Below are 15942 nucleotides of genomic sequence, written 5' to 3'. Positions count from 1 at the left end.
CAAACATTATCTCTTCCAGGTGTCAGAGTCCTGTTGATAATGGTTTGTGTTTGTGAATTAATATAATTAATTAATTAATTATAACTGATTATGTTTAAGTGTACCATAAGTGCTTTATATTTGAAATGTGAGTTTAAGGTTGTTTGTTTATATTAAATATAATTTACATCCATTTCGGTATTACAAAATATTTTGTAAACTGTTGTAATTACCTTACATGCTACACTTTTGGTAGTGTGGTTGATTTGAAGACAGCTGTATACTTCTGGGTTCTGCCTGACCCCCTTTGTGCAAAAGTCATGTATAATGCTTACAGAATAATGACAGCCTCGTACAATGAACAGAAACACACATAGCAAGATAGACAACAAGAAAATGTATAAGAAACAATATTGAACCACCAACAGTAGAAGAAATGCACTGAAAGCAGAGGTTAGTGAGTGGGCAGCTTTAGTTTTTTGAAAAACATTTTTGATGCTTTCCAATCAATGTTAAACTGCAACTGGCCTTTGCTTTGAAGCTCCATTTTATCTCAGAGACAGACAGTCTCTGTCAGTTCCCCTTTGGACCATTGCCCCAGATTTCAAAACCGAGATTCGGCAGAGGAGAACAATACTTCTGTTTTCTGTTGGCTACCCCAAGGACCGCATGGTGCCCTATTGACAAAGGGTTGGGGAGGACTGTTGTGTTATTTTCTCTGCCCTGTCTTTGTTTTGATTCTGTCCCTCAAATTTTGTTTTGCCTTTATCTTTTCTCTTTTCCCAGTTCTCCTATTTTTAGATCGTTTACGCACACATTTAAATACACACAGTTTAAATGAATTCTGCTCTGATTTACATTTTGCATAAGACTCAACTTTTTCAGAACTAAGGTTGCAGTAGGAAAAAGTTTAAGGGATATTAGATTAGTAGACGGTGGTTTAAAGCTTTTTGATTTGACGATGATAAGGAGCACTTAAAATTTTTCTGACTGGTGCAGAGGCAAATTGGTGAACTGGGGTGAGAAGAAAAAAGAGCCTGGTGACTGATTTTCATTGCTTCCATCTGCACTGCAGGGATGTTGAAGCCGAGTCAAAAGGTTTCCTCTTAAAGTAGAATCATCTCAAGGCAGGGCATTTTACTTTGCCCCATTCCATTTCCTGCGCTTGCTTCAGGGGGAAGCTGGGAACAAACAGCACCCTGAGAGTCAGCTGTTAATTTAGTGCAACAAATTCAAAGTATATGTGCAAAACAACCAAAACCACAGCCTATCAATTTGTATTGTTTGTGCTGAGATTGTAAATTAATTGTAAAATGATTAAACTTGTGTTTGTGTTTGCAGAAAAGAAAATTGGGTGTCAGTTTCACCATTACACCACAATATGTGATGCAACATACTTGTTATGCATTTTTTTTCTTGTATTACAACAGATATTTTGAATAATGTGGTTCAACATGTTCATGTGAAAGATATTTTGTGCTACAGTTTACTTCACATTCATACAATAAAATTCAGTTGGGCATCTCTGACAGGTGCCGGTTGCTACTCCTGCCTCAGTCAGCATCTTTGTTCCAAACCACAAGTGGCTTGAATTAAATTTATGAGATCTAGAGAAAAATGATAAAATTAATATTGAATTTACTAACATTAAGCAGAAGTGGATGAAAATTAGAGCTCATCCAGCCAAACGATGGCTGAGCTTATTCTATTGAGTATTGATCACATTTCAGTGAAACACGATTAATATCGCCTGAATATAACTATTTGCCAGGAAAACAATCACAATAAAGTTTATCACTATAATTTTGTATGTCAAACATTACAGTAACCTCTGAAATGTGATGGACCTTAAGTTCGATGAGCTACTACGTCAATGAGATTCATTTCTAGCTTTTAAAACAAAAAATGTCACTAAGGAGAAATTTTGAGTTAATGTTAAAAAAGTGTCAGACCTGCAGCAGAATAATATTTAGTATTTAATAATATTTATAATATAATTTATAGTATAACTTTTAGAAAAATCCTTCACAGAACAAAGGGGGGGGGGGCTCTGCATGATTTATAGCAGTCAACTATTCAGTTTGACTTTCTGGTACATCCACATGCCTTATAAAATTTAAAAAAATGGCCAAAATATTCCTTGTTAGTCTTTCAGTATAAATTCTCCTTTGGGCGAGGTGTGACAGCTCTGAATGGGTAAATGTTGCAGGGTCTCAGGTGGAGACAGTCCATCCACCCCTGGTACTTGGCTAGAGGTGAAAGCCTCACTTCAGGACAGCTGAAGGCTTAAAGCTCTTTGCTTTTTCTTACACAGGCCTTTGGACACATGAGACTGAGTGCATCAGGCACTTTAAAGACTTTCCCAAAGAAGGTATAAACAATTTGAATTTCTTCACAGAGAACGGTTTTGCATCCTTTGTTTTATCTAATGTGTAACATGTGATATGAGATGTTTTTTTCCGCTTAAGAATTTTAAAAAGTAAGGCTCATCAGTGCAAGTATATTATATGAGGTGTAATCAAAGCTTTCTGGGAATGGCCAGCTAAAAAAAGAAAAAAATGACACGTACCCTGGTTTGTATTGGCTTATGCTTGATCCTGTTCTTGTGCACCACTGAGTCATTTTCTCTTCTGTAGATGATTCTGGACAAGTCCCATTATGTGCCTTTGTACTTGTGCCTCTGTGATGTGTGCTGAATCTCCTCCAGTGTGTCAAAACAGCAACCGTTCAATCTGATGATTATTTTTGGGGAATAGATGAAGTCATAGGAAGGCAAATCTGGTGAATGAGGCAGGTGGTAAGTTTAGACTGTGTTAGTGTATGTGTTTTTAGTCATGCATGATGGCACTCTGACATGAATCACAGTTCCAGTCATTTAGGACACAGTCAGACACTTTAGGATGTTACAGATGAAGTCCATGTTGACAGTCTCACCCTGGGGGACTAATTCAAAGTGCACAATTCTGTGAATGTTTAAAAAAAATTATTAACATGCTTCTGTTCTCACTCCTCACCTGATGGTGGGTTTGGAGACTGGATTCTTTAACTGACAACTGCTGAAAACGACTCTGCTTGACACCCAGAAAAATGGTGATTTTTCCTCTCTGTGCAAAAACAGGATTTCCAGGACGTGATCTAAAAGTAGGAGCTGCATTGAAAGTGGTCTGGAAGTGAACAAGATGATGACCTTAAAGAGGAGGTTGACCACATTTAAATCAGCTTAGTTTTTTCCAACATTTCTGACATGTAAATGGCATGAATAGATATAAAATATGCCTTCAGTCATAGCTGTATCCTGGTTGGAGGTAATATGAGCAGCTTAGACAATAAAAACCAAAGGAGAAAATAACTTATGAATAAATATTTCCTACAGCTGATAGTTGTCAGTAGGTAAAATTCTTCTCTTTTTCTCACTGGTCGTGAGAATTTGAGCAATATGCAATTAACCAGTAATTTCTTGTTTCTCCCTTTTGGTTTGTGCCACATTTTTAACATCAAGATAGAGCTGCTTTCTATCAGCATTAACAGGGATAGAAAAGAAGGGAGGAAAGAGTGTCACTACAGAAAGAAATGACTGTACCATTTTCTGTCCTTTAGGTGTCCTTCTGTCATGGTAAAGCTGCCGTTTTAGATCTGCAGTCTCATCTCAAACGCCACATTGTGATCCATACTGCGTTAGGTAATTGCTTCTGCAAACATCAGCAATACCTAATCAATACCTCTCATTCATCTCAGTGAGATGCTTATTACACTAGCTCATGTGCATGTTTTCATTTTCCTGGTAGAGGACACTGGCAGACAAAGGAATGCTATTACTGACACAGACTAAAAGTCATCATCTCTGTCACACTAATCTCACACTGATGTTAGCTTCATGCTAACTGCAAAGATGCCACTGTCCATTTAGAAAGAACACTTCATACTAATAAATAGCCAGGAGTGACATTGGCACTTCTATGGCAGTAATTATGGTAAGAGAACATTTGGGTTATGCCTGTCTCAGAAATGATATCAAGCCCTATCTCATCTTTGCACAGTGTGTTCTTTTTCTTCTTCTACAGCACTTGCAATTTTATTGTGAGGAACCCTTTAGCTTTGACCATACATCTGAAAGAAACAAACTCTAACAAAACCAGGTTCAGGGAAGGCAGTCCTCTTGCCTTAATCAGCTGAGATCAGGGGAGAGCAGGGTGAAAAGATGAGGACAATAAATGTTCAGCAGCCAGCAAAATGTGCAGCTTTGTAGCCAGAGACACTTGCAGGAAGATACAGGTAGATACACCACAAAGAAACACCCACACACACACACACACACACACACACACACACACACACACACGCACACGTCTTCATATCTTAGTCAGGACATCAAATTGACATAATGCTTTCCCTAGCCGCTCACCCTAACCCTAACCATCAAAAATAAATGCCAAACCCTAAAACTTCAGTCTAAACCTAACCATAACCTAATTGTAACCCTGATACTAAAACTGAATTCCAATTTTTGGTCCTTACAAAGATGTGTAAACATACACACACACACTTCAAAGGCCTCTGCCTCTAGCAGTATAACTCAGTATCACCTGATATAAACCTAACTATTATCATAGTAGAAAGTTCCTCAGTCTGATCTTAAAAGTCTCTCTTTCTCCAAAAGACAAGGGGCTGTTTTCACAGCTAAACGCTAAAGACTCTGCTTTTCGTGTCATTTTTGTCAACTCCACAAGCCACCAGTAAGCCTGCCCCATGAGAGTGAAGTGGCCCACTGGGATAATATGGTATTATAAGGTCTTTCAGATATGATGGAGCTTGGTCATTAGGGGTTTATGTTAGCAGTAGGGTTTGAAATTTTGTTCTCAATTTTGCAGGGAACAAATAAAGAAAAGCTAATATATGAGAAATATGACCTCCCCTTCTATTTATTGTATTTTCATTACTCTTTTTGCAGTTTTCTTGGATCTCCTGATATTATGACATTACAATAATCCAACCTATATGTGCTAAATGCATTGACTTATATAATTCTGAAAATACTGCACAACCAGAAGGCACACCCAGAGATGTAGTTTATGTGTGAGTTAAAGGGCATGTTTTAGTCAAATGAACAGTATACAAGTTACTGTGCAAATTAAGTACATAGAGAGGAAAACTGGGATGTTGCCTATCGGCCATGGTGAACCCCTGAGATTATGTTGTCTGTGTAAATTGATGGATTGCTTGTCTTGACAGAGCGGTGTACCAGTTAGATGGGATATGAGCCACCACAGTAATATGTTCAAGCATTCTGCAGCATTTATTATCAAGTGCTTTTCAAATGAAAATTAAACTATTGATTGGTTGACTGTAGTTGTGATTTTGTGATTATTCACACCTTTGTGTACCAAGAGTAGAACAAGCTGCAGAATAAACAGGTTAGATACTAAAGGGATATGTAGATAATATTTATGAAGGATTATGTGAAAGTAGACAGGAAAGCTGAACATGTTACAAGAAAATGTTTTCCACTGTTCTGTATCCTTAACAGCCGAAATTCCTTTGACAAGTGGGAAGGTCAGGTCAGTAGACAGACAGGTTGAGTCTGTCTGAAAAGAACTGTCAGAAAAAATGCTTGATAGGTTTGGTAGATTATGGCAAGAAGATATACGGGCAGAGGGATGGATCATAGCCTAGAGACATGCAGGTTTCACTCCATCCATAGTGCTCATAGTGCTCATACAGGATCTGTGAAGGGATGACAGGATTTAATTTCTAGAAGGTTTAATCTTGAGTGTGATACTTGCAGCAAGGTTTCTTCATTTTAGCTGTACAAATGCTTGATCATTATTGCTGAAACATGGATGTGGGCTAAGCCACTGGTGCACCTCATGCATATTTGATAAAGATTACAATATCATTATGAAACCATGCTGTTTTAATAATAAAGTTCTTACATATTAAAAAAAACAAACCAAATTGCCACATATTTAAAGAAACCCGTCAGCCAGATATTCTCAACGAATAATATGAATTCACAAGAGAGTGACCTCCTCTACATGGCTTTCGAGTTTTTCAAAGGGTTGTGGTTGGGACTTTGAAAAGGCCATTCCAGAAACTTAATGTTAGCCTGCTTTATCCATTACAAATACATGTTTTGATGTTTGTTTGGGATTACTGTCCTGTTAAAACACCCAACTGTGTTGAAATTTCAACCATTTAGCTGCTAACTGGAGGTGAAGTTTAAGAATTTGGAGGTGCGCCTCCTACTTCATTATTCAAACAACTTTATGCAATTTACTAGTACCACTGGCAGCCAAACAGCCCTGCACGATGCTATCACCAGCATGCTACACAGTATTTTACTTATATCTTGGGACCTCAGTTAAGGTTTTGCAGTATGTCCCTGACCAGCAGTCTCGGTACATTATGTCCAAGTGCACTGTATATGCAAAAGAGCAGTTTCTGCTTTTTAATGACTCCAGCACACAATACGTTTAGCATTTTGTGTTTATAATGACAGAATGTTTATCCATACAGATTGTCTTTGACAATAAGCAATATCCCATCCGTTAAACTAACACAGCTGTCTGAGCCTGTGAACCCAAACCAGAGAATGAGTGAAATCACACCACTAGCATTAGAGACTTCAGAGAAGGCGTGCAACATAAGCTGTACCAGGGATAATGGTGGTGTTTTGCTGTATTATTTGCATCAGTATGTAAAACCAAATCTCAGAGACTAAAAAAGAACACCAAAGAGATGCAAAACACTCATGCCTATAGGCCTCAGAATATGTGTATTATATGAACTCCCAAATTTTACCATATCTTCCTAATGTGTTTTTTTAAGCAGCCAAAACTTTGCATTGCCAGGATTTATTTTGCATGCTATTCACAGGAGAACAACCGCACCTTTGCCTTTGAATCAAAGGGAAGCAAAGTCAATTTTCTACCCCAATTTCTCATCATTACATAAAGTAATTTCCACTAAAAATAGATGCATATCTAAGTGAGCACAGAATTACACACACACAAAGACGTGCAGTGGCAAACACACATTACAGACTCAATCCCAATCAATAGATTTCAACGATCATAGCATTGTTCTGTCTCACTTCTGCTGTGCTATTGTGCTTTCTCAGCTATCAACTGTCTAAACCAGGGGTGTCAAACTCAAATACACAGTGGGCCAAAATTCAAAACTGGAACAAAGTCGTGGGCTAACATTAATATTTATTGAAAAAAAAAATCTTCCTCCAGATATAAGAATGAATCTTTTCTTATGGACTCAAACAAGTTTTGCTGAAAAACTGAATATGGAACAAGCAAAGCTTAATACTAAACGATATATATATTAGCTGTATAATACCAGTAGGCCAGCTCTAATAGTAATTTGGCATGGCTTCCCGGGCCAAATGTAATTAGGGCCAGAGTTTGACACCTATGGTCTAAACTATCAACTATCTGTGTGAATGACTCCAAATGTAGCCAGTCAGTCAGACATGGATTTATCAAGAATAAATACTTGTTTTCTTTTCTTTTTTCCCCCCATGCTCACGAAACAGTCAGATGATGAGGTAAACAACAGAGAGGCACTTTTAGATGATAAGCTGCATATAAGCTGTAAAAGCTTCCTTTGAGGCAACTAAATGACTTTAATTTGAAATTATTTATATTAATAAGGCAAAAGCGAGAGTGGCACATCGTGTGAATATGATGTAAGAAAAACCTGCATACTACTATTGCACTTCAGACACTGCAAGTATTTCATGATGTTTTATATCATATTTATTTATTTAGACCTTTGATGTTCTCTTTTCTATCGAAGCTGTGTGGTGTTATCATGCCGTGATCATGGCAAGGGATTTAAAAAGTTCTTCAAACAGTAAATAAATCATTCCACGGAAAGGTTAGTCATTTACCAATGGGCAGTTTGTACAGGATTGACTGCCCCAAATTCAAGCTAAAATACAACACAGTTCACAGCAGACTGTTTGATGCAAGACTTCTCCAAAACTCTACAATTTCATCACAGGATTTTGCAACTCTTGATTTTTAAAATGTTTTCTTTGCCAGCCTTGTGTGCAGTTTAATTTCATAAAAAAAAAAAAAACTCCACACTGAAAGGCCTGGACAGGTGGTGGAATCAAACCCAGGACGTTCTAGCTGTGAGGCAATGAGTGCTAACCACCACACCACTGTGCTTCTTTGTTAATTTTTGTGTAGTTAAAAAAGTATTAATTTTAAGATCATTTATAGCCGACATTTGTGCTTGCAGGTGCAGGTGTTCTGTCAGTGTCAAGGCACCCTCCCTCAAGGGACTCTCTGTGTTTTCTCTGTTCTTTATGTGCACCATGTTTGATCCCTTTTATGGTGCTTTCAAACAGAAGGCAGCACACACTCCACTGACAGCTAGGTTGAGATAATTTGTGTTGTGCGTTATCTTTACTGTGCCATTTTTTTGTGTTCCAGCTCCCTGTCGTCCTTCTTTTCTATTGGCCATGTGTAATGCTGTACCCCCACAGCATTACACGTGTGAATACTTTTCCTACATATGAATACTAGGTTGCACTGGATCTAGCAAACACAGGAAGATGAGATTTTTGTTATATGACTTATGTAAGCGCAATGTGGGTTATGATTTTTCTTCATATTTCGAACATGTTCAAGTCATCAAGTGATGACCACAAGGTTAAACTGGGGTATTTGTCAGCCTGATGTAAACAGCTGGAATCAGAATTAGCAACTCCAAATTTGAAGCTATAGTTCTAATCTGGAAAAGGCTCGAGTGCCGACTCTGATGTGGGGACGAATTACTTCTCCAAGTTGCAAAGTTTAAGTATCAGGTGTTCTTGTTAAACAGAGAGTAAATGAACGGAGCAGGAGAAAGACAGATTGGTGCAGAACCTGTGCAGGTTCGTTGTGGTAAAGTGAGAACTGAGCGGGAAAGTGAAGTTGCTGATTTACAGGCGAACTTTTGTTCATAGCCTTCCTATCATAGCTCTGCTTAGCGACCAAAAAATTGAGATAGCTGATAGGCAGCAAGAATGAGGTCTCCCTGAAGGTTGAGGAGGATAAACCTTTGCGAGGGACTCCAAGTACAACCACTGACTACTTATCTAAATGAACCAGTTAAGGGGGTTCTTGGCATCTGACTAGGATGCCTCTAAGTGTTTTGGGCAAACCCAAGTGGAAGGAGGCCAGGGAAAACTCACAACATGCTTGTGAGACTGTCATTCATGTGGCTTGAGAAAGCTTCATTGTCACCCCGATGATGGCTGGGTGAATGGAGGTCCTGGCATCCCTGTGATCTGCAAAAAAATGGATGGACGGATAGTTAACCTCAGATGTCCTCATCATGTTACTCAAGTATGTTGGCTTTACCTGGACACTATTTCAAATCAAGGTGAGTGTTTTGTGTGATTTGTGTGATTTTTTATTTATTTTTTTTAAATATGTTGAATATGTTATTTTTTCCTAACTCGGGGAGATAAAATACTGGTGGTGTAACATCAATTACAGTTTTTCTCGATTGGTTTGGCTCATTTCCTGAAACCGAGATGACATTCTCAAAATAACATGGACAAATCTCCAAACCACCTTGCAATTGTTCACAACAGAATGTCATTTTTCATTGGTTTAATCAAATTGCAAATGCTTTAGTACATGTCTCAAGTGACTCTGTGCTTCTTTTCAAATGATTATGTACAAGTAGCTACAGTTAGCACAATGAGCCCACATTTAGCACATTTTCCAAATAAATAGATCTTGCCGATCTAAACTGATTAGTTGATTTTTCAGTGAAATGGTCACTCACTCCAAAACATATCAGCATGGTTTCATTGTGTAAGTCATCATATGCACAATTGTCTGTTCAACTGTCAAAATTAGTCAAAGATATAATACCATGAAAGAATATCTTGGAACATTTGATAAAGTTATGACAGTACTTGACAATCAATCAGGTGAAATTAGAACTAACGAAGGAGCAGTTTCCCACATCTCAGATGACCAATCAAACAGGTTGTTCAGATACCTGACAGGTGTTGTCTATGATTATGACTGCTGCCAAAAGTATATAGACAGAGCTTGGCCCGGGGCCAGTTTCATTTGCAGTGTGAACATGGAAGCACCTCGCCAAGTACAACAGCAACTTCCTGCTCGAGGAAGAGGAGGAAGAAGAAGAGGAAGAGGAGGAGTGAGAATGCGTGGAGGAATAGGGGGAAGAGGCCGAGGAGCACGGAGGCACCATGATGTCCCAGATGAAATCCGGGCCACCCTTATTGACCACGTTATAAACCATCGCCTCACAATGGCAGAGGCAGGTCGCCGAGTGCAGCCTAATGTGCCTCGGTCTACAGTCTCCTCCAGCATCCAAACCTTTCGCAGGGAAAACAGGTACAGAACTATGCTATTGAACTATTCAGTGTTGGTGTGTGTGTAGGCCTAGAGTACTGTAATATCGTCATGTGATGTTATATTGTTGTCTATCATTGTAACACTATTACAGTAAGACATGGTTACCACTGTTTTTTTTGTTTTGCGTTATCCTTTTCACCTTCAGAATCCAGCTTTGTGTGACTAGAGCATTTTGCCTAGAAATTGTCTTCAGTTTTCCACTCCCTGTTTGTACAGTACTTTAGATCCTCCCTGCAGTATCTGTCTCTACTTGACTGATTAGATTTATTTCTATTCTATTGTAGAGAATAATGGCATTAGAAGGCAACGAAACCCCTCACATCCTAGTGTTCGTTGATGAAGCTGGCTTCAACCTGGCCAAAGGTCGAAGGCGTGGTCGTAACATCATTGGCCACCGAGCCACTGTGGATGTCCCAGGCCAGCGAGGAGCAAATATAACAATGTGTGCCGCTATATCAGAAAGAGGTGTGGCCACACACATTCCCAGTTTAGGGCCCTACAATACACAAAAGCTCCTCAATTTTTGGACCACCTTTATACTGATCTGATCCCAGAAAATGAGAGAGGTGTAGAAGGACCTCAGCTACCACATTATGTCATTGTGTGGGATAATGTGAACTTCCACCATGCCCACGCATCAGAACCTGGTTCACCACCCATCCCCGGATGCTAATGGAGTTTCTTCCACCTTACTCTCCTTTCCTAAATCCAATTGAGGAGTTTTTTTCAGCTTGGAGGTGGAGGGTGTATGAGCATCAGGCTCAAGACCAGAGGGCCCTGCTGCATGCAATGGATGCTGCATGTGAGGACATCACAGGGGATCAATGTAGGGGATGGTTGAGACATTCACGCCGTTTCTTCCTCGCTGCATCGCACGAGAAAATATCCGTTGCTATGTGGATGAGAATTTATGGCCTGACAGAGAGCAGCGTCGATGGCCAGGAGGATGAGGATGGTGGCCAGGAAAGAGAGGGTGACAATGGCGACCACTGAAAATATTACTGTACTATAGTTCTGAAACTTTATTTACAGTATGGTAGGCTAGAGTTTTTTTTTTTTTTTTTGTTTTTGTTTGTGTTTATAACTGTTCACATTTACAGAATCCTGTATATGTTTTCTTTTCACAGTATGTTCTCTAATGTTAACATTTCTTTGTACGAATACAAATGTTTACAGTTTCCTTGAGTATGAGTGGTTTATTGGAGGCTGATTTTACTGTAAAATCTTTTGGTTTTATTCATAGTGGTATTCTGTTGCTAGACCTGTGCCTCAGTGACAAAACGTCTAAGCATTTTGACTTACAGTGCTTAAACAATGCCAAAGGTATAATGCATTTTGGGGGCATTGACTATTTATATGGGAAGGATATTTAGTTTTGACACATGGATAAACTCTTTTGGGAGAGATATGAGCTTTTGCAGGGGATCCATGGTGTTGTGCTAAACCATCCAGGTTATTCTGACAAAAGCACTAAATGAATGCACATGTGCCAAGGCAATTGAGAAGGATCTGTGCTATTTTGACTGTACTGACCTTTTATATGGGAAAGGAATCTGCTTTTGAAGCATGGACGAAGAGTTTGGGGAAAGATATTTGATTTTGCTAGTGAGCTATAATGTTGGGCAGCACTGTAAGACTGTTTGGCCAAATGACCTTATGGTTTTGAGAATGTCATCTCGGTTTCAAGAAATGAGCCAAACCAGTCGAGAAAAACTGTAATAAAAAAATAAGATAAGAAAAACTCTATTTTTTTTTACTAGATATACACTGACCACAATATTTGTTATGTGTAAAAACAGTGTATAGGTTATCACTACAGATTAAGCAGAAAGAACTTTATACTAAATATAAGAAGTATGAAAATTTTATACTGTGAACATGGTTTATATATGAGATAGATAGATAGATGTATACACACATTTGAAAAAAATACCAGAAAGATAAGATCTGAATCTGAATTCTAACTCATGTTATGCATACTATAATAGATGGGAATTCCAGGTGAACAGTATGTTCTGTTATGAGGAAAAACCCCATGCTGTCAGAAGAATTCTCATCCAACACAGTGGAGAATTATTTTATGAGTAATAGCTTTTGGCAGGAATGACTTCCTAGTGTTCTTTATCAGAGAAGAGCAGAAGTCTCTTACGGAAAGTGCTTGGCTGTTTGACCAATAGGTCGTGGAGGAGATGTGCGATGGTCTAATATAATTATACAATAATGAATTATAACAGGGAGACGCAAGTACTTATCATAGCATGCTCATGTTAAGATGACAAGTTAATGATTGAATAAATTAAAGTACAAAATACAGCATGACCTTTCAATTTTTGTTCAGGCTACCAAAATCTAACTAGGTGTGAGGTGCTTGTGGGTGAGACCTTATTTTTTTCTCATTTTATCCAAATTAAATTGATTTCACCAGGAACAGTTACAGAGGTGCTGACATCTGAGTGTAAAACTTAAATTAAAATCACTAACAGCACAGCTTAAATGTTCTGTTCAACTTGAGCAGAAAGCCAAGTGGCATTTGAAGGTGACCGAGCCATTCAAATGTCAGCCAGCAGGTGAGACACAGAGGAGCTTGTTGGGTTGCTTTGCATATATCCTACATTACCTCTTACCCAAATATGCACTTAAGTAAATGAAGCTTTGCAAAGAAAGTACAAAGGAAATACTGAACAGTCAACACACCGTCAGATGAGTCATCCCACAATGTTGTCAGCATACTTAAGGGCCCTTCTGAGAAAAGATATGATGATGTTTAAAGTTGTGACTGAATACACAGTGAATGTAGGTTTTAAACCCATTATTCAAGCCACCTGGTGTTCTGTCTAAGTAAACTGCCATCAACAACATTTTGACTTGATTTGAACAGCGCTCTTGTCATCACATCAAACAATTAATTTTACTGTTGTTGGTTTGTCCTCCAATTTAATTTTTCTTTTGATAATTCACAATTTTAATGTGTGATTGAAATGTCAAAGCAAGGCACCGAGAGGCACCCTTAGATGTGCCAGTGTTTGTTCGTTTGTTTGTTTGTTTTTTAACATGATTGTTGCTGTAATACAAAAAAAGCAGGAATCATCAGATGGATTGCCTTTTTGGTAAGCAATTAAGTTGATTTTTTTTAGTTCAATTCAAGTAATGAATAGTTGGCAACGAAATTCAGCTGTTATATTCATAAGAAACAAACATTCCTTCTGAAAGGCTCAGACAGTTCTTTTAAGATGAGTAGTTTAGTGAAACCCTTAAGGGTAGGAACAATTTGAACATATGCCAAAAGTCTGGATAATAAATGTGTATACTACAGTATAGTGAAATATTTTATTACGATCAAAAAGGTATTCCTAAGTGTGTGTTAAGGTTATTTTAATAGGTGAAAACATGAAAAGGATCCAAAACTCAGAGGTGTCACTGTCACAGCCATAAGGTATAAGCTAGAATGATCATAAAGTGACTCAAGTGAATATGACATGATTGTTCTTGCCAGAGTATTTTAGAAACTGCTGAATTGTCCCAAAAACATAGAAAATATTCAGTGGACAGTAGTCCTCTGGGCAAAAAATGTCTCGTTTATGCCTGATATGTCCCAGAAAACAGGTCTGGGGAGGTAAAAATCCAGGTGAAAAAAAAAAATAGTCAAAGCAGTTTTCAAATCATAACATTTTATTAAAAAGCTTTACTCAAAGACACTATGCTACATCAGTTAAAGCCTCAACATGAGCCTTGACACATTACTGAAGTTCACTACAGCTGGCCCACACTGACAGACATAGCTGTTCACCATTTTTGTACTGCAGGTTGGTTGATTGCTGAGTGGAGTCAGCTGTACACTGGCTCCTTACGAGAAATGGGTGGCAGCCGAATCAGTCAAAGAACAAGGACAAACCCACACAACACAGTGAAGGCCAGCTAGGGCTGTAACAATGACAGAGTGGCCAGACTACTTCAAGCTGATAGGAAGGAGGAACATCAGACAACAGAAAATGTGTGACATTTGTATGGTGGGGTCAGAATTTCATGTAAACAAAAAATAAATGTGTATCCATCCTGCCTTGTATTACTGGTTTATGCCACTGGTGTAGGATCATTTCTTGGTCCGTTAGTACCAGGTGAGCACCACAGCCTACCTGAGGATTGTTGCTGTCCATCATTTTATGATCACACTGTGCCTATTTTCTGGTGGTTGCTTCCAGCAGAATAATCCCTCATGTCAAAAAGCTCAAATGATCTCAAACTTGTTTCTCGTACATGACAAAGTTCACTGTATTCAAATTACCTCCACAATCACCAGCTCTTAATTGAACAGAGGATCTGGTGGAACAGGAGGATTTCATCATGTATGTGCAGCTGACAAATCTGCAGCAGCTGCTGTCATGTCAATATGATAACAGCACCAAAATCTAAGCAACATCTCCAACACTTGTTGAATCTGTGCCATGAAGAATTAAAGCAGTTCTTGAGGTGAAATTAGATCCAACCCTGTACAATCAAGAGGTTTTTTAAGATGACCCTGACAAAACTGTGAAGCAGTGCAAAATTGCCCTCCAAGTCAAGTATCACTCTGACACTCCATTAATCTTAATCCATTTGCAGTCTTTATTTGGGGAATTTTCTAATTAATGTAGTGAAAGCTTGAATCAAAAGACTCAAAAAATGATTTTAGTTAGACACTAAATTGCACTTCACGAGATTTCAGGGCTTACATCTTCTGTGGTGACACCTTGCCTGTCTCTTGTTTCAGTGGAACACTCACCCTTCTTCAGTCTAACTCTCCTCCTTTCCCTCAGCCATTGTAGATGTTTCCAGATCATGTCATCGCCCATCTGTCTACCAGTTACCCTTGGTGAGTTTTCTGCCCTTACCAGACATCTGATCCTTCTAGTGGCCCCTCATTACACTACTATTAGTCCAGCAGACTCAATCTGCTTAGCAACTTTTGTCATTAGCCAGACTGTCAATCTGGCTTTATTGCCATTGTTGCCAACTCCTGCAATTAAGAAAGTTTACCAGGGCATGCCCATGCACTCACATTTAAAACTTTCAAAATCATTGGCCTTTAAGATTATTATTATTTTTGTCTCGTTACTCTAGCCATTATGAATTAGATGATAAAAGCGACAGATAACAGTTATCCATGTTTGAGAAAACACTTTTGAGAAATTTGTTTTGTTGCTTTCTGGAAACTCATATATAGGCTAGAACCAAAGGCCTAAGATAGTTGTATTAAAATCATTCTTCCTTACCTTAAGCAGCTGTCTGTGTCAACCAATAAAGACTTATGTGCATTATAATAGCTGCTATTTACCTATAAAATCGAAAGACAACCAAAATAGAACAGAGTTTGTATTTATTTTGTTGAACACACAACTGCACACCATAACACTCAGTAAATTGCACATAACTCTGTGGAAGTGTTTAGTTGCTTCAAACTACTGTCTATAAGGCACCCTATTCTTTCAGGCAGTGTCCATCGATGTTTTATTGATTTACATATTTTGTATTTTGCCAGCAGATGTCTTCTGTTCTTGGCAGTCCTTGGCACATAGCAATGAACTTTTATGTG

At 38.5% G+C, this 15942-nt stretch overlaps 1 protein-coding gene across 1 annotated transcript in view; it reads right to left on the bottom strand.

The window, feature by feature from the left end:
• grin3a (glutamate receptor, ionotropic, N-methyl-D-aspartate 3A) overlaps positions 1-10257 on the bottom strand; it is a 70558-nt gene extending 60301 nt beyond the window's left edge. Inside the window, exon 1 of the mRNA XM_039614750.1 lies at positions 10088-10257. Within this exon, the coding sequence (XP_039470684.1) occupies positions 10088-10257 (170 nt within the window). The remainder of the gene's footprint in view (positions 1-10087) is intronic.
• Positions 10258-15942: the final 5685 nt, after the last annotated feature.

The sequence above is a fragment of the Oreochromis aureus genome, linkage group 7 (assembly GCF_013358895.1).
Source record: "Oreochromis aureus strain Israel breed Guangdong linkage group 7, ZZ_aureus, whole genome shotgun sequence".
NCBI classification, from domain to species: domain Eukaryota; kingdom Metazoa; phylum Chordata; class Actinopteri; order Cichliformes; family Cichlidae; genus Oreochromis; species Oreochromis aureus.
This window is presented reverse-complemented; position numbering and strand designations above follow the sequence as displayed.